Source organism: Triticum aestivum, chromosome 2A (assembly GCF_018294505.1).
Source record: "Triticum aestivum cultivar Chinese Spring chromosome 2A, IWGSC CS RefSeq v2.1, whole genome shotgun sequence".
In the NCBI taxonomy this organism is placed as follows: domain Eukaryota; kingdom Viridiplantae; phylum Streptophyta; class Magnoliopsida; order Poales; family Poaceae; genus Triticum; species Triticum aestivum.
In genome coordinates this window covers 643,397,111-643,416,712 of record NC_057797.1, presented here as the reverse complement: position 1 = coordinate 643,416,712, position 19,602 = coordinate 643,397,111, and the positions used below count along the sequence as shown (strand labels likewise).

The 19,602-nt window shown below is 46.3% G+C and overlaps 1 protein-coding gene across 4 annotated transcripts; it reads right to left on the bottom strand.

Moving 5' to 3' along the window:
- Window positions 1–242: 242 nt before the first annotated feature.
- LOC123189954 (uncharacterized) lies at window positions 243–3,403 on the bottom strand. 4 transcript variants are annotated; one of them, XM_044602484.1, is made up of 5 exons: window positions 3,152–3,403; window positions 2,753–2,913; window positions 1,739–2,656; window positions 1,063–1,577; window positions 243–502 (listed from the first exon to the last, which is right to left on the bottom strand). In XM_044602484.1, exons 2-5 carry the CDS (start codon window positions 2,888–2,890, stop codon window positions 439–441), a joined length of 1,635 nt encoding a protein of 544 aa, XP_044458419.1. In that variant the 5' UTR covers window positions 2,891–2,913; window positions 3,152–3,403; the 3' UTR covers window positions 243–438. The 4 variants fall into 4 exon arrangements, with proteins under 4 accessions (XP_044458419.1, XP_044458420.1, XP_044458422.1 ...); XM_044602485.1 differs by having other exon boundaries at window positions 1,093–1,577; window positions 2,753–3,403; XM_044602487.1 differs by having other exon boundaries at window positions 1,088–1,577; window positions 2,753–3,402.
- Between the last annotated feature and the right edge of the window lie 16,199 nt (window positions 3,404–19,602).

The following is a 19,602-nucleotide window of genomic DNA, read 5'->3' as shown; positions in this document are numbered from 1 at the left end:
GATGCTCCATTTGAGCCAATAAAACTCACCCTTTATCGAAAAATTGCTTAAGCCTCAACAATCAAATAGGTCAAGTGCATTGCTCGAGAAGGTGATTGAAAAGAATAAACATTTTCTGAATGCCAATATTCACCAATGGTATTTTTATTTTATCTTTATATTTTCAAAGGTATGTTTGAGCTGTGCTAGGTTGTTAAAATTTCACTTGATATGACATTTGACTGTAAATGCCCTTGCCAATAAAGTCGCAAAAAAGTTTCAAATTTTAAGGTTGGAGCCCTGGGCGAGGTAAATCTGTAGGGAAGAAGAACAGTACATGCGGAGTTGGGTTGGTGTACGTCCGTTGTGGCAGTGTGACGTGACCCACCAGAGTTAATGATGATACACGGAACACAATATCTTTGAATTGCTTGTGCCTGTGATTGACCAGTCCAATGTTTATGAGGCTCCTTCCAATGCTCCACCTTGTACAAGTGCTAAGGATGTCATGTAGACAAAAAATCTGATGTGACAAGGTAATTAAGAAGAGAGAGATGAGTGTGGTGACCCAAGAAGAAACAATGCCAAGCGCGAGAACCTAGGCAAAACACTTAAATGAAAGAATCCCACCAATGCATGAAGAACTTTAGTTGTAAAATCATTAAATAAAGGATGCTTAGCACCAACAAGTTAAGCACCTATGTATTGAGGGCTTTAGTTGCTAAAGTTTTTAATATGTTTAGCACCTCATATAAACACTAATGCATTGGAAGTAGCCTGACTAATTCGTTCTTAATCGCAATCCTATGTGTTTCTGTTGGCTACAGAATAAAAAGACCTTATTTGCAATCCTAACTGTTCCTGTTGGCTACCAAATAAAATGCTGAACATGCATTACTACTGGCTAAGTTAATTTTTAGCTCGTCTGTCTCTATTCATTGATTAATCGATGATTTAGTACCGATTACTACTACTCTCTCAGTTTATAGGGCGTTTCCTAGGTCGTCAATTTGGCCAATCTAATACAAGTAATCGGTGATAGAACAGGTGATTTTGGAAGAAAAACATTTTTTGAATTAGGACCTGAAGTGAATCATAGCAAGCGAACCTAACTCCTCGGTTGTCTGCTTCCTCTTCTCGGCAGTTCGTGGATATCTTGATGTACAAAACTTGTCCTTGATCTCAGAATCCAAGTCACTACAGCTCACACACACCTTCCTGTCATGCAGAGATATCTCTGCCATATTAACCGCATGTTCCATGACAGACCTAATGTATCGCAGAAGGTTGTCGTCGGGTTGGAAGCCATAGATGGTGAGCTTAGCCAGATTCTTGTGCTTGAAATCAGGGGCATATGGCTTCCACTTCATGTCGATCTTTTCACAGAAACCATATTTCTTCCGAAACTCATTGTCTGTCGCCATTATGCACCAATGATCCCATAATGTGATGCACAGCTCTTTTAAAGAGGGTGCAGCTTCAAGAATAAACATTGTCCAAGCTAAATCACAGCCTTCAGGAAGATGGTCCAGATTCACATGCTGTAGTTTGCTGAGCACAGGCGTGAGCAGTTTTGGGCATTCTGGCAGGACCCAAATCTGGGACAGAAAAACAATTTACAAACTCAGTGCAGGTTTCATATAGATCACATTCTCAACTAGCGGAGAAGACCAACTTAAGTTACCATTGTTATTTACATATATAACCATCATATATAGAGCAAGAATGGACAGATATGATTCAAATGACTAATGAGTACCTTTTCACTTCTAAAATCCAGATGAAGATCGCTTATGGAAGAAACATTAGCAAGGAGCTGACTTAACTCAAGGGTCTTTTGCGAACGGACAGCAGTTTTAGTGAGGATGAGCTTCGAAAGCTGTGGTGCAAAACCAAAATATAGGGGATCTTCATAAGAGCACCAATTATTATATCTCACACGTTGGAGTTTTGGTAGACATATCAGCTCAACTCTCTCAAATTTCCCCTGGTCGATCTCGAGCTCAGCAAGTTGAGCATGTTCTACTTGCAGCACAGAATGGATCCCTGAGTCGCAATGGCTTAAACGCAAAGACTCCAAGAGCTTGCAAGTGCTGAGGATGTTGGGGATGTCGAATTCACCAAACCTCATATTGCGCAGCCACAGGCGCGTAAGGCCAGCAAATGCATCCGGACAAGCACCGACAAAATCATTGAACTGCTTCCCAAAGTGGAGGAAATCAGCAGGAGAGCAGATCTTATAAGCCTTGTCCGTTGTGACCTCAAACTCGGCTGCGCCAACCTTCTGGATTGCCATCGCACGCGCGACAGATTTGCCAATGGTGAGAGACTCATGCTGTGTCAAGACGAATTTGATTTTGAGTTTGCTGATGGTGATCTCCGGGCTCCTTGTGCTCAATATGTTATCCGTTACATGAGCCACAGCGCGGTTGGTTCGGAGTACTTCACTTGGTCTGAAAACACGAGCTGAATCATGGTGACCTGGAATGGAACCAGCGCTTAGGAAGAGTTGCGAGAGCAAGGTGGGGAGCTTCAGCATTTGCTTGGAGAGGAAGCAGGCCCTTAATGCATCGAGTGTGTCCACCCTCTCCAGAATGTTGAGCAAAAGGTCATTTGGGAGCTTGCTAAGTCTGTCCCCGTCTCCATCGTCAGCAGCGTCTTCAATGCGAGTCGCTTTCTGAATTGCATTTAGTTGGAACAACAAATAATCAGCCTTTTGGGGATGAACCTTGTGTGAAGAACAAGCATAAGGTACAAAAGAAGAAAAACTTACATTGTGGCTGATCGGACCAACAACTGGCCTTAATGATGTCGGGAGATATGCGCTAATCGGATCGACCTTATTGGATCTGTGACAATGGCGGACGCCTGAGCTGGCCTTATTCGAATACTCCGCTCCTGCTATGTTCATTTGGGCCGGCGCAACAAAGCAGACTAATCGCCGGCGAAAAACAAATCAGGGACGCCAACTTATTCGATAGATGAGCAACCCCTCCTACTCCTCCCACTCCTTTGTTTATTTGGGCCGGCTCTCCTCCAAAAGGGAGGAGATTGTTAGAGGAGAGGGAGGAGTATCTGGTTACAACTTCTCAACACACAAACTCCGAATAATAATTACTCCTTTTGGACTGCGCTTGCCGCACAAACAGCAATCAAACTCCTCCTCTCTTACCCGATTGCACAACGAAATCGACGACTCTTCTCCCGCCTCTGTCTCCAGCGAGATTATTTCGCCCAAAACGCAGCCAGGCATAATAGCCCAGGCAGCGCAGGTGGTGGCAACGAACGATCGCGGTGGTGGTCGGCGGCGGACGGCAGGGGTTCGGACCGGCGGCGGGGCAGGGGATTGCGGGGTTGTGTTGCTGCAGGGGGTGGCGGAACCTGCGGCCGGGGAGGATGGATCCGATCGCCTAGGGTTCCCCTTATGCTGCACATTCTACCAGTTTGGGCCACTTACCCTCTTTTTCTTTTCTTTTGAGGGGGTTTGGCCCAGTTGCCTGAACCTTATTGGATCTGTGACAATGGCGTTCGGGACATTCTTCTTCGGCCCAGCCACAGAAGAATACATTTTTTTGGGAGGGAACATAAGAATAACATCTGGATCTGGAAAAGAACTACGGGAGGTCTGTTTTTTTAATTTACTACAGGAGCTCTTTTTTTAGCGCTGATATCGGTCACCCGTGTGGAGGCTGAGCACTTCGACCGAACACTTCGTTCGGTGCAAGCGATCCCTCCTTCCGAAGGAAACAAGTTCGGTGCAAGCGATCCCTCCTTCCGAACGAAAACGTTCGGTACGAGCGATCCCTCCGTCCGCACGGATGGGGAACCTCCTAGCCCGAACCAGCTAAGCTTTTTTCGGCTGGGCTACCTGGCCCAACCAATAGCGCCACTAATTATCATTTAAAAACCCTATTTTCTGACAAAAAGAACAAAGAAACCATACAATCTAGAAAATCACCATGTTGAATCAACCTATGGTTGAGTTGGTTAGGTGGACACTGGTATCCCCAACCCACCAGGGTTCAAATCCTGGTGCTCGCATTATTTCTGGATTTATTTTAAGATTTCCGGCGATGCGCTTTCAGTGGGAGGAGACGTCTCCGTCGACGACGAGGCGCCTACGGTGACTTCGTAAATCTTAAGATGATATGCCGGCTCAGTCTCTCGGAGGTGCTCATAGAGGTAGGGTGTGCGTGTGTGCGTTCATAGGGGTGGGTGTATGCGCGTGTATATGAGCGCTTGTGTCTGTACTGATGCTCAAAAAAAATCACCATGCTGTACTCCAGAAACATGAATGAAAACTTTGTAGGTCAAAGGCAAGTCTATAGAAAACTACTTATATCAAGAAAATATGTACACAAAAAAATGGCAAATAAATTGCTCATATTGCAAAATGACGATTGTACTGTAAAAACTAAATTTTTCCATGAAGAAAATAAATTGCCATGGTTATGAAAATAAATTTGCCATGGGTGCATGAAAAACTAAAGTAGCCATGGGTACGAAAATCAAAATTGACATGTCTTCAAAAATAAATTTGCCATGATAGTAGGAAAAACAAAATTTGTCATTGTCAATTAAGAAACTAAATTGTCACGGGACTCACAATAAGTTGCCATGGGTATAAAACTAAATTGCCATGTCTTTGAAAACAAATATGTCATGGTCGAGCGGTTGAGTTTGCCATGGCCTAAGAAATTAAGCAAACTCTGATTCATGGCAATATAGAAAAATGTGTGACATGGCAATTTTTTATTTTTTATCTTTAGCCGATGGCAAATTCAGAAAAATTTGTGCCATGGCAACTTAAAAAAAACTTGTTATGAACATAGTTCATTGATATGGTAAAACAATCTCTAAATCATGGCAAAATGATCTAAAAACAATCTCTAAATCTTACGATCTCTAAATATGTAGGTGTTTTGGAAACAAAAAGAAAAATTGTCATGTGCTCATATATGAATTTGTTGTGTGCTCATACATGAATTTGCCGTGCTACGAAACAAAAGCATAAAGAAAGAAAAAATGTTATGAATGTGCCATGTGATCATAAGCGAATTTGTCATGTGAAAAAAAAAATGAATTTGCCATGTTATGAAGCCCATAGAAATATTTACCATTATCCATTGCAAACATGTATAAAAATCCTATGAAAAAATCGAGGCAATAATTGCCATGTGTGAAAAACCTAAAAGGAGCGCACAATTTACCATGGATAAAGTCATCGTTGGCTTGATTTTGTGTCACTACAAAAAATAATTGATTAATAATTCTGCTTGAAACATTTTGATAAAAGTGATGGCAACTATATGTGTGCTAAAAATTGCCATGATCCATAAAACAATTTTGCCATGTGCTCATATATGAATTTGCCATGTGCTCATTTATGAATTTGTCGTGCTACAAAACAAAAAGCCTAAAGAAGGAAAAATGTTATGAGTGTGCCAAGTGAACATAAGAGAATTTGCCATGTCAACAAAAATGAATTTTCCATGTTATGAAGCCCATAGGAATAATTACCATTATCCATGGCAAACATGTATAAAAATCCTATGCAAAATCAAAGCAATAACTACCATATGTGAAAAAATCTACAGTAGTGCATAATTTGCCATGGCAAAAAATCGTCGTTGGCAATGCATGTTAAAAAATGTTGTGGTTTTCTTTACCAAATTCGCCATGCTTTATGAAGAAAATTTGCAATGAAATGTGAAACAATACAAAAAATGATAAAGCATTGCCATGGAAAATGTACATTCAATTTTGTCATGGTGTTTTTACCAAAAACGCAATCTTGTGTGTAATAAAATTGCCGTGTATGTGAAAATAACACAAACAAATTATCAAGAAAATTGCCATGACAAAATTCATATTCAAAATTTGCCGTGTTTTTTTATCAATTTAACCATGAAAGAAATTTGCCAAGAATGTGAAGTAATAAAAAATTGATCAAATGTTGCCATGGCAAATGCATGTTCCATTTTGCCCTGGTAGTTTCACCAAAATTGCCATCTTTTGCGTAATAAAATTCCCATGTATGTGAAATAACACAAACAAAATGATCAAACAAATTGCCATGGCAAATGCATAGTCAAAATGCCATGGCACATGGAGTAATAATGGCATGGTACATGAAAAAAGGATGCCATGTTCTATGGATTAAATTTGCCACAATAGTAACATTGAAATTGCCATGTTCAATTTTTCATGGTGTTTTTACCAAAAATGCCATCTTGTGCGTAATAAAATTGTCGTGTATGTGAAAATAACACAAAACAAATGATCAAGTAAATTGTCGTTGTATTTATTTGGTAGCATTGAAAAAATGATGAGAGGAAAAATGTAAATGCATTAAGTACCTTATCATATGGCATATCACAACACATGGTAAAATTTCATCGCTCAACATTAGGATATTTGCCATGTAGTTATTGAGTAGCATGGCAAAATGTTGAGTAGGAAAATGTAAATACACATGGGGGAGTTGCCATCTGCTATGAAACCAACAGGGAAAATTTAGGCTTATTGGACATGGGGGAGTTGCCATGTATATATATTTAGTACCATTAAGAATGATGGGTTGTGGTTGACATGAAGATGGCAAACATGTCAAAAAAATCAGTTTCAGCTGGGGCAATTGATGGGTTATGGAGTTGATGAACTTGCCAAGCATTTGGTACAGTAGCGTCCCAATTCCTTGTTACCTGTTAACATACATGACAAACATGAAACATGGCAAATTTCAGGCTTTTACAGAGAGGGATCTGCCATGTATTTATTCAGAAATATGGAAAAAGAATGATGTGTTGTGGTTTGGGAAACATGGCAAACAAGGCAAGTTCTTACAGTTCCACACATAGGGCTGGTTGCCATCTATTTATTAAGTAGCATGGCAAAATGATGAGAGGACAAATGTAAATGCATTAACTGCCGTATCATATGACATATCAGAACATATGGCAATTTTCAGCGCCGGACAGTAGGATAGTTGCCATGTATTTATTCAGTAGCATGGCAAATTGATAAGAAGTGGAATTATAAATACATTAACATCAGTATGAAATGGCAGATCACACAAAACACATATTTCAGCTACAATTTTTTCGTGAATGTGTATACATATGAAAGATAATGCGTAGAATTAGCCATTTTCACAATAAAATTTACCATGGAAGCAACCATTTCCACACCGGGGCAGGAAACTAAAAACATTCAGTGGGAAAATGGCGAACAAACGGGAAATCAAAAAGGCAGGGTGGGAGTAATTTGCAGAAAATCGCCACTTTGAAGGCTAGGTTTGCAGAAAACACTACGTTATATTCCTTTGCAGAAACCACCACGTCTTGAGTAATTGTTTTACAAAAACCACTGATCGGTGGATCTGCCTCCGTTAAGTGAGATTATGACAGATAGGGCCCGCCAGTCAGGCTGATGTGGCACAAAATTTTCACACTATTGCATTGAATCGTTTTGCTCCACATGGCCCCGTTTGTCAGTGCAACACTCCCCTCTTTAGCATTTCATCGAGCAGCTGGCGTGCAGCACACAGGTCGACGGTGCCAAGTCGGGGCTTCTCTGCCTCGGCCGGGGCAGGGCGGGCGGTCGCATCTACCTCACCCAGGGGCGGGATGAGGCCATGATGGCTCGAGCAACAGCAGTAGCACACAAGGCGAGCAGCGGTAGTGAGCAGCAGGGGCGGCGAGCAACAGGCAGTGGGCGCAGCGAGTAGTGAGGCGTGGCACTAGCGGGCGTGGCGCGGGGCGAACGCAACGACCAGTGAGGCATGTCAGCGCCGGACGCGACGAGCAGCAGCAAGGCGCAGCCCGCGGCGGACGCACCGAGCAGTAGTAAGGTGCAGCCCGCGGCAAATGCAACGGGCAACAGTGGCGTGACGCACGGTGGACGTGGTGAGCAGACACGACGAGCAGCAACGAATCTGGACGAATTGGTGCAACGACAGGAAGTTGATGAGCACCAGATTGTTTTTCCTTTTTTTTCTTTCGATGATAGGTGGATCCCACAGGGCCACACATGATGATAACGTTAGCCAACGTAGCTGTTACTTAGGCGGTGCCACGTCAGCCTAAGTAGCGGGCCCAGTCTGTCATAAACATGCTCAATCGAGCCAAATCCGTCGATTAGTGTTTTTTGCAAAAAGATTGCGCAAGACATGGTGTTTTTTGTTGAAAAAATGTAACGTAGTGTTTTCTGCAAACCTAGCCTTCAAAGTGGTGGTTTCCTGCAATTCACTCCAGGGGGAGGACCTGTGTTTGCGAAGTGACAAGCATACAAGCAGGTAGCAGCTAGGTAGATAGCCGGAGTCGGTCATGCTGACAATGCCGCAGCGGTGACACCCACGAGAAGAGGATGGCGTTGGGAGGAGGCTTCATGCATGATGTAGACGAAATTTGCCGGAGAATGGACTTGCTCAAGCCACCATCGTGCTTGTACTTCTCCTCGTGCTCGAGGCCGCCCCGTCTTCCTGCGCTCGAGGCAGCCGCCATGACCCGCGTCCGAGGCCGGCGCCATTACCTGCGCTCAAGGCCGCCGGAGGTCGTCAGGCGGGCGTCCCCGCTAGGTCGCGCGAGCCACCCCGTCGTCTGTTTGGACGACAACGCAGAGTAGATCGTCAAGTCTCCACGCCCGAGCTCCCTGTGGGAGAGAAGCTCCCGAGCGACGCCCACATCCTCAAAGCCCCCTCTCCCCACTCAATTTTTGCTCATACCCTCCTGCACGTCACGTTCCACGATGGCAAGGTGCCCATGGATGTGACACCCTAGATTTTGGCCCTTTCTTTTTCTTTTGTTTTTCTTTGGATTTTTTATTTGAATTGCTTTTCTGTGGCTTTGTGGTCCTGAAACCTGGGAAGATAATCTCTTCTCAGGCTCCAAAGTGGCTTGTCATCCTCAAAACCATCCCAAGATCGTGTCATTTCCCATCTTGGATCAATCCCAATATTCTTTTACTTGGGAATATTCCTTTTTCTATTAAAGGAATAGCCCTGTTTGCCCTAGGTTGTGAAGCAACCTATGTTTCTGTCTTTCCTAAAATTCTCAAATAATTCTCATAAATTGTTTGGATCATATATGCCCCAAATATGTCCAAACATTCCTTTCCTAGCCCAAAAAATAATTCATCAATATTCATTCTTTCATTCTGTCCAGTGTGGCTTTTTGTGAAGGAAGTGTCACATATCTTTTCTTGATTGCTCCCAAACTTTTTGGGCATTCTCTATTATCAAAATAATTGCCACATGACAAAATTAAACTTCATTTTCCTAGTGAATCTTCCTCGGCAAATTTCTAAAGTTTATGTCAGATGGAAGCCTCGTTGAAGGAAGTACCAGCTAGGAGTATCCAAATGAGTTGAAATTTGGCAAGCTCCTTCATGTTCCCTAATCATGAATCTTCACCAATGTTCAGCTCCATTAAACTATCTATGTGATCACACCTTCAAATCTTGGTTTCTGGATCAGATTTTCAGAGTGTGAAGCAACTATATTTTATATTGCTTCATTATTGCTGAAAATTTAATAGGACATGCTCCTACCCATATAAAATCTCTCCACCAACTTTGGGATCATTTCATTCATCCATTATTTCTCTAGAATTTTTCTAAAATTCTGTCCAGAGAGGACCACTGTGAAAGTACCATTTTGGTGTATCCAAATGGTATAAAATTTTTACAGTATATTTATATGACCAAATTAATCATCTACACCAAATGCCAGCTTAATCCAATCATCTATATGAGTGCTACTTCATGATCTTGATTCTGGACAAGATTATGCAGTTGTAAAGCAACTATATTAAGTCTAGGTCCAAATCCCTCCAAACTTCACAGGTTTCTTGTCCTTCCTACCCTAAACCTCTGAGACATCTTGTTCTATCACTTATCCATCCCTGTTGATCACTGTTTCATGCAACAGTTGGATACAACAAACTTCAGAGGACCATTCCCATCTAACGACAATGTGTTTCTTCGAGCAATCACCTCAGGTGTAACCTAGCTTGGAGAGACTACACGATGGACATGATTTGGCCGACCAGAGTGCACCACGTGCGCCAGTTCACACGGCGATTGCGTGGCTGACATGCACACTGGCACACTCCGGCAAGTGGACCCCCTGTCCTCCCACATACCTCATCCTCTTGAGCCTTCTTCGTGTCCTGGAGCTCCCTCGTGATCCCTACTTCGTCCTATGCCGCTGCCCCATCCTGTCTCGCAGCCATTGAATCACATCGAGCTCGCCTGTGTGTAACATCCCAAATTTTCAATTTGGAATGTTATACACTAGATCATCATTGCATATCATATTTATTGCATTTTGGTTGATCCTAGAAATTTCACGCAACTCAAGGACCCTCCGAGAGAGTTGGGGATTTTGTTATTTTCATATTTGAGTTGTCTCAAATTTTGAAAATAGGATCATTTGATTTTATTTATTTTATCTTCAATTATTTTTATTATAAAAATTATGAGAGAGGGAATAAAATGACTTTCCCAAAATAAAGAAATATTGGGGATTTAATAAAAAATCAAATAAGATTTCATTTGGTTTTATTTGCTATTTTATTTGAATTTAGGAAAAATGCGCGTTTTTCAAAATTGCATTTAGGCCCCAAATAAATGTTCATCCTGTGCGGCTTGATTTTAGAAGCCGGGAAAAATTTATTTTGGGATTTTTGGAGTCCGTTTAGTATTCCTTTAGTTTTTTACGAGCGTAATTATTAAAAAAAAGAGTCCGAACCAACCTTGGGCCGTAAACGGCCGGGACTCCGCCTGGCCGGGCCTTTTTATAGCGCCCCGAGGCCCGAGGCCAGTCCCAAGCCGCCCCGCCCCCGAAACCCTAGGCCGCGCCACCGCCGCCCGCGCCACCGCCCCACCGCCGCCGCCGGACCGCCGTCGCCGTCCGCCGAAGTCGCCGGAGGTAGACCTCGCGCCGCCGGTTTTTTTAGAAAACCGATCAGTTTTCCGTCGGTTTTGTTGGTTTTTTTAGTTTCGGTTTTTTTAAATAGATCGGTTTTTCTAGTTTATTTAATTAGCGAGCGTTCGTCCATTCGTTCATTTTAACGAACGTTCGTCGTTTTAGTCTAACTTTTCGCTCGTTTATCGGAATCCGCGATTAAATCCGCGGTTTTTCTTATTGCGGTTTCTGATCCGATTTTCGTTTTAGTCTAACTTTTCGCTCGTTTATCGGAATCAGGCGATTCAAGCGCCTGGAGTTTCATCTCGAAACCCTCTTTCCGTTTAACCAACTCAAACAAGTTTTTGCCACTGTAAAAACTGCGTTAGATCCAGAATAGTAAACGAAGCCTGTTTCTTTTGCCGTTTGTCTTTCGTTGCTTCGTTCGATTTGATTTTTTTTTCAACCGGAGTTCTTAAGTTAAACTTTCTGGTTAGATCTCTTATTTGAGTTTTACCTGTGCATTAGTTGAGTACTTATTGTATGCTTGTTTGTTTGCGATAGAATACCTGGAGTGCGCCGCTTGCTACTTCGAATCGCTAGGTTTTTCGGATCATCAGCAAGGCAAGTAACACTTTGATCATGCTTTTCCCTCTACCCAGTTTTATTGCATTAGATCAATTCTCACCCATTGCATGATTAGGATCTAATTAAATTGTGGGTTTGGGAAGTAGTTGAGGTAGTACCTATTACCTGTTATTATCAAACCTTTGGGAGTTTCTTCTATGTTTGCTTATTATGCCATGCTATGCTAGTAGACGTGGATTGGGTGAGTGTATCCATGACAGATGTGAGATTGTTAATTAATGGTTTATTTAAGGTGGCAACTTAAACACACATTTGGGTGGATTGAGGCACCTGGGTATTCCAGCGATTGCCTGTTTTTCTTTTGGACCGCCACCCAGGCTCAAAGGGATCATGAGATTATTCATGCTAGAAACTTCCGTGTGCAGCCACAAGCTATTATAGGCTCTAGCATAGTTGATTAAGTTGTGTGAACTCTTACAGTGGTAGACTAGCAGATGTAGGGGAAAGTAGGTGTAACGGTCTACCCGATCGTAAGGTGCTAGCGCTTCTGAAAGACTATGTCTCGGTCATCCGTCTTCTCAAACACCATGTAGTGCGAGAAACCAAACGGAGGAGATCGAGTCTTGTGGGAAAAAGTGCGCAAACCTCTGCAGAGTGTATAAACTAATCATGATTAGCCGTGTCCCCGGTTATGGACATCTTGATTATCTAGTGCCTGGATTATCATGTGAATCTCAACATGTTACTCTAAAATTAATTTTGTTGGGTTTTGTTTAATGATGATGCTTAATTGGGATTGAGAATGCTGTCAACCATTCTCAATGTTTAACAACTACCATGATATTTAAATAAAATTTATTCCTTTGTAGTAGGGAAAAATTGGTTTTACGCAAAACTGTAACCATAGAGCTTTCCACCAGCCAAATATGCATATAGAATAGCCTATTTCATTCCATTACTCACTATGTGTTATTTTGCCAGCATATTCCATGTGCTGACCCATTTCGGGCTGCAACGTTAATTGAGGGAGTCCTGGATTAGGGGGTGTCCGGATAGCCGGACTATACCTTCGGCCGGACTCCTGGACTATGAAGATACAAGATTGAAGACTTCGTCCCGTGTCCGGAAGGGACTTTCCTTGGCGTGGAAGGCAAGCTTGGCGATACAGATATGTAGATCTCCTACCATTGTAACCGACTCTGTGTAACCCTAGCCCTCTCCGGTGTCTATATAAACCGGAGGGTTTTAGTCCGTAGGACGAACAAACAATCATACCATAGGCTAGCTTCTAGGGTTTAGCCTCTCTGATCTCATGGTAGATCTACTCTTGTACTACCCATATCATCAATATTAATCAAGCAGGAGTAGGGTTTTACCTCCATTGAGAGGGCCCGAACCTGGGTAAAAACATTGTGTCCCTTGTCTCCTGTTACCATCCGCCTAGACGCACAGTTCGGTACCCCCTACCCGAGATCCGCCGGTTTTGACACTGACATTGGTGCTTTCATTGAGAGTTCCTCTGTGTCGTCACTTTTAGGCCCGATGGCTTCTCCGATCATCAACAGTGATGCGATCCAGGGTGAGACCTTTCTCCCCGGACAGATCTTCGTGTTCGGCGGCTTTGCACTGCGGGCCAATTCGCTTGGCCATCTGGAGCAGATCGAAAGCTGTGCCCCTGGCCATCAGGTCAGATTTGGAAGTTTGAGCTACACGACCGACCTCCGCGGAGACTTGATCTTCAACGGATTCGAGCCGCAGCCGAGCGTGCCGCACTGTCACGATGGGCATGATCTAGCTCTGCCGCTGAATAGTGCCCTGGAGGCCGCACCCGCATCAGCTCCGACCCTTAATTCGGAGCCAACTGCGCCAATCGAGGATGGGTGGTTGGACACCACCTCGGGGGCTGCAATCTCTACGGCGATCGAGCCGAACACCAGCCCTATTCTCTGCGAAGCCCGTGACTCCAAGGAGCCGGACTCCTCTCCAGACTCCGAGCCCTCCGCGCCCCTACCGATCGAACCCGATTGGGCGCCGATCATGGAGTTCACCGCCGCAGACATCTTTCAGCACTCGCCCTTCGGCGATATTCTGAATTCACTAAAGTCTCTCTCTTTATCAGGAGAGCCCTGGCCGGACTATGGTCAGCAAGGTTGGGATGCGGATGATAAAAAAATTCAAAGCCCACCCACCACCCACTTCGTAGCCACTGTCGATGATTTAACCGACATGCTCGACTTCGACTCCGAAGACATCGACGGTATGGACGCCGATGCAAGAGACGATCAAGAACCAGCGCCTATAGGGCATTGGAAAGCCACTTCGTCGTATGATATATACATGGTGGACACCCCAAAAGAAGGCAATGGCGATGGAACAGAGGAGGATGACCCCTCCAAGAAGCAGCCTAAGCGTCGGCGTCAGCGGCGCCGCTCTAAATCCCACCAAAGCAAAAACGGTGATTCCGGCACGGGAGATAATAACACCCCGGACAGTGCCGAAGACAACCACCTCCAGCAAGATTCAGCACAGGAGGATGGAGAAGCCAGCCCTCATGAGAGAGCGGCAGACAGAGAGGTCGAGGACGATAATTATATGCCTCCCTCCGAAGACGAGGCAAGCCTCGACGACGACGAATTTGTCGTGCCGGAGGATCCCGTCGAACAAGAGCATTTCAAACGCAGGCTTATGGCCACGGCGAGCAGCCTCAAGAAAAAACAGCAACAGCTTAGAGCTGGTCAAGATTTGCTATCCGAAAGATGGACTAAAGTCCTTGCGGCCGAAGAGTATGAACTCGAACGACCCTCCAAGAGCTACCCAAAGCGCAGGTTGCTACCCCGATTAGAGGAGGAAGCACCTAAACCTACATCACTAGCACATGATGCGGCCGACCGGCTACCCCGTGGCCGTGATAGAGAGGCCTCTCGGCCCTCCACTCAAGCCGCACCCCGGCGCCGCTCAAAAAATACCAAGGCACGGGAAAATGCGCCAGACCTATGAGATATATTGGAGGACAAGGCAAGGCAAGCAAGATCGATCTACGGATCGCGTGGGCGCCCCACGGCACGAGACGGTAATTGTCACTCCGGATACAGTAAATCCGGCCGGGCTGAACACAGTAGACAAAGCTCATTTGAGCTGCGTCATGATATAGCCCAATACAGAGGCGCCACACACCCACTATGCTTCACAGATGAAGTAATGGATCATCAAATCCCCGAGGGTTTCAAACCCGTGAACATCGAATCATACGATGGCACAACAGATCCTGCTGTATGGATCGAGGACTATCTCCTTCATATCCACATGGCCCGCGGTGATGACCTACACGCCATCAAATACCTCCCACTCAAGCTTAAAGGACCAGCTCGGCATTGGCTTAACAACTTGCTAGCAGAATCAATTGGTTGTTGGGAGGACCTGGAAACCGCATTCCACGACAATTTCCAGGGCACTTATGTGCGACCACCAGACGCCAATGACCTTAGCCACATAATTTAGCAGCCAGAGGAATCGGCCAGACAATTCTGGACACGTTTCCTAATTAAGAAAAATCAAATCGTCAACTGTCCGAACGCAGAGGCCCTAGCAGCCTTCAAGCATAACATCCGCGACGAGTGTCTTGCACGGCACCTAGGACAGGAAAAGCCGAAATCAATGGCAGCCCTCACCACACTTATGACCCGCTTTTGCGCGGGAGAAGACAACTGAATAGCTCGCAGCAATAACATGACTAAGAGCCCTCGTAATTCGGATACCAAGGACAGAAGTGGTAGGTCGCGTCGCAACAAGCAAAAGCGCCACATTAACGGCGACAATACTGAGGATACAGCAGTTAATGCCGGATTCAAAGGCTCTAAACCCGGCCAGCAAAAAAATCCATTCAAAAGAAATACTTTGGGCCCGTCCAGTTTGGACCGAATACTCGACCGCTCATGCCAGATACATGGCACCCCCGAAAAACCAGCCAATCACACCAACAGGGATTGTTGGGTGTTCAAGCAGGTAGGCAAGTTAAATGCTGAAAGTAGAGACAAGGGGCTGCATAGCGATGACGAGGAGGAGCCCCGGCCGCTGAACAACAGTGGACAGAAAGGTTTTCCCCCACAAGTGCGGATGATGAACATGATATACGCAACCCACGTCCCCAAGAGGGAGCGGAAGCATGTGCTAAGGGACGTATACGCGATGGAGCCAGTCGCCCCAAAGTTCAACCCATGGTCTTCCTTCCCGATCACTTTTGATCGAAGGGACCACCCCACTAGCATCCGTCATGGCGGATTCGCCACATTGGTTCTAGACCCAATTATTGACGGATTTCACCTCACTAGAGTCCTTATGGACGGCGGCAGCAGCCTGAACCTGCTTTACCAGGATACAGTGCGGAAAATGGGCATTGATCCCTCGAGGATTAAACCCACTAAAACGACCTTTAAAGGCGTCATACCAGGTGTAGAGGCCAACTATACAGGCGCAGTTACACTTGAAGTGATCTCCGGATAATTTCCAAAGCGAGGAGTTAATCTTCGACATAGTCCTGTTCCGCAGTGGCTATCACACACTGCTCGGCGAACCGCATTTGCCAAGTTCAATGCGGTGCCGCACTACACATACCTCAAGCTCAAGATGCCAGGCCCTCGAGGAGTCATCACGGTCAATGGAAACACCAAACGCTCTCTCCGAACGAAGGAGCATACGGCGGCTATCGTAGCGGAAGTACAAAGCAGCCTCTCAAGGAAATTCTCCAGTCCGGCCATTAAACGTCTGGACACCATCAAGCGCGCCTGGAGTAACCTACAACAGGACCGCCGGGCACGTTCCGAGCAAGCGTAGCAATGCGGCCCCAACCCCAGCCCTCGTGAACTTGCGAAACCAGTGTTGCGCGTACATAACTACACTATGGAAATACCATGGGCTAAGGGGGAGGGGCACCATCACGGCACGCCCGAAACACGGCTTAAACCGCACTAGGGGCTGCCGACTTCTTCATTTTCTCTTACTTTCAGGACTCCACTCTTCGGAAGGCCTGTCCGGCAGTACAATTGCCGCACAAACGATACAACAACCAGGGGAGCAGAAAGCTATGCCGCACTATGGAACTCTAAGGTGGTCTCTATAACGAGTAGTATACCTGTTTCACATACCATTCCGCAGCCCGCCCCTGGAAAGGACATGTTAAATAGTCCCATCTTTTGCTTGTTGCACTATTTGTATCGTTCTGCTTTGATCGCAACTTTTTTAAATAAACAATGCATAGCTTCCGTCTATTATTGCATTACTCTTTTTTACGAATATATGTTCATTAATGACATGTTGCACCCGTACACTTTGGTACGGCCAATACGCCAGGGCTTAAGTACCCCACAATACGGTGTGAGAAGTCCGAACACTTTCACAAGTGTGGCATCCTGAACTTATAACATTATATGCATCGGCTCCGAATCATGTCTTGGGTCAATAGTTGGGTTTTCCCGGCTCCTATGTTTTGGTACCTTACGTTCCGTTATATCGGCTAAGGTAGCACTAGGAGAACTACTGCGATTGTGCCCCAGTTGAGCTGGGCTAAGCACCTCAGTAGAGAAAGCTAAAACTGACCGTCATGATGAGGTGAGAGCTGGTCGCTGTTCGAGAGGTTTTCGAGACCCTAAAGACTTATGCCGCTTAGAGCGAGGAGTCGGCTTTGTCCGGCCTAGGCGTGGATAGCGCCCCGAACTCGGTCTTCCGGACACTAGGGGCTTCGCTGAAATTTAAAATTATAGAATTCTATGGCTAAGTGAGAGTGTTCAAGCATTATAGTCCGATTGCCTTGTTCGTTGTGTTGAGCGCCTCCCTCGAAGGACCCAAGAATGGGAAAAAGAGCGCTCATGTTTATCCCGAACACCCCAGCACTCGTGGCATGGGGGCAGAAGCCGACGACTCGCCATCTCTCAAATTTGATAAACGGCCGCACAAAAGGTAATATTTTAAATTCAAAAGCGTTGCTTAGCGCATATGAACAAGTTTTCAGTGTACAGGATCACAAATGCGAGTTTACTCAAAAATTACATCTTTGGAGCATTCATCCACTATAAGGCGGGCACCCTTCAGGATGCCCTCATAATACGCTTCCGGGACGCGATGCTCCTTGCCCGGCGGCGGCCCGTCCTTCACCAGCTTCTCCGCATCCATCTTGCCCCAGTGCACTTTAGCGCGGGCAAGCGCCCTACGGGCACCTTCGATGCAGACGGAGCGCTTGATTACTTCAAGCCATGGACAGGCAGCCACCAACCGCCTCACCAGCCTAAAGTAGCTACCAGGCAGAGCCTCTCCAGGCCAAAGCCTAACTATGAGGCCCTTTATGGCCTGTTCGGCCACCTTGTGGAGCTCGACCATTTGCTTCAGCTGGTCGCTCAAAGGCACCAGGTGTCCGGCCTCAGCATACTGAGACCAGAACACCTTCTCCGTCGAGCTCCCCTCTTCGGCTCGATAGTAGGCGGCGGCATCAGACGCACTGCAGGGCAAATCTGCGAATGCTCTAAGAGAGCTCCGGACTCGGGTAAGTAACAAGTAATTCACTTTCACGTGCTTGGTTTGCATAATGAATGCCTTACCCGCCGCTATCTTCTTCATCGCTTCAATTTCTTGGAGGGCTTTCTGGGCTTTGGCCTTGGCAGACTTCGCGCTTTCGAGGGCTGCCGCAAGCTCGGACGCTTGCATCTTTGAGTCAAGCTCCAAACTCTCGTGTTTTTTCACGAGAGCCTGGAGCTCTTTCTGCACCTCCTCCACCCGCGCCTCCTGCTTCTCTCTCTCTGTGCGCTCCGCGGCCGCTCTGTTTTTGGCCTCAGACAGCGCTTTCTTAAGGGTTGCCACCTTGGTCGTGGCCCCCATAACAGCACGTTGATCCTGTCATTTTTTGCAACCACATCTTCTCTATATACTTGCGCAAGGTATTACTTACCTTCTTTCTCCTCAAGTTGCCTCTTGGCATGGCTGAGCTCGTTCTCGGACCGCGTGAGGTTTTGCTTCAGCGTATCCACCTCCGCAGTCAGTGTGGCGGAGGCCAGTAGCGAAGCCTGCATACGCATATTGACTTGATTATGTTAGACTCCTGCGAATGTTATTAGATCCTCTATTCGGCTTTTCTTTCAGAACACCGCACAAAGCATCAGAGGCTACTGTCTATGCAGTAATATTTTTACATATTCTTTAGTTACCTCAAAGCCTGTTAGAAGGCTGGCACATGCTTCAGTCAGTCCGCTCTTGGCGGACTGAACCTTCTGGATCACCGCACTCATAATAGTGCGATGCTCCTCGTCAATGGAGGCGTCGTTAAGCACCTCCGGCAAATTGTCCGGTGCCTCCGGTTGGACGGAGGTCACCGGCTCGGTAGGCTTGCTCCTCTTGGAAGGAGGTTGCCTACCGGAGTCCGGAACCGTTGAAGGTTCCGGCGTGGTGTCCGGCTCAAGGCCGGACTCGGAGCCCTTGGGGGTTTTATCCCCTTTGCGCCTGGAGTCCGGGAGGTCACCTTGCGGCGCCTCCGGGACCACCTCCTCCTGGCTTGGAACCTGTTGGGACAGCACCTCGGCGTCGTCCGTAGGGTGGGGGGAGGTAGCGGGCGAAAGTGAATTCACGTCCGATGAATCCAGGGAGCCGCTCAACGACTCGTCGAGCCCGGCCTTGGGCGGACTGCATAGTCATATTCGGCGTAAGGAGGAGCTGTGCAAGAAAGGAACACTATGAATTGCTCTGGTGTCCGAATAATTACGATCTCGCTAAGGGCTTGGCCCTGTGCGGCCACTCCTCTTCGCCGTTGTTGGCGTTGCTGGAGTAGTCCGGAGGAAGGGTCTTCCCCTTCTTGGACCCTTCGGCCTCCCCAGTTGGGGCGGCCTTCCTTTTCTTCCCTCCCCCCGCTGGAGGGGGAGAGGTCTCTTCTTCCTCCTCCTCGTCTTCACGGGAGGAGTGCGTCTTGGAGTCGTCGGATGATGAATCCGACACCTCCAGGCGCCGGGCGCTCTTTCGAGTCCCCGTGGCCGTCTTCTTGGCCTTCTTCTCCGGCACCACATAGGGTGTCGGAACCAGCAGCTTTGCCAAGCGAGTGTCCGCTGGGCCTTCGGGCAAAGGAGCCGGACAGTTGATCTGTCCGGACGTCTCTT

Excerpts from the sequence above, each read along its gene's own strand:
- LOC123189954 (XM_044602484.1), bottom strand. The coding sequence starts at position 2,890 with ATGAACATAGCAGGAGCGGAGTATTCGAATAAGGCCAGCTCAGGCGTC. Across the intron at positions 2,657-2,752 it reads TTGGTCCGATCAGCCACAAT|AAAGCGACTCGCATTGAAGA; the intron begins GTAAGTTTTTCT and ends AATGCAATTCAG. Across the intron at positions 503-1,062 it reads CTTGCTATGATTCACTTCAG|ATTTTTTGTCTACATGACAT; the intron begins GTCCTAATTCAA and ends TTGTCACATCAG.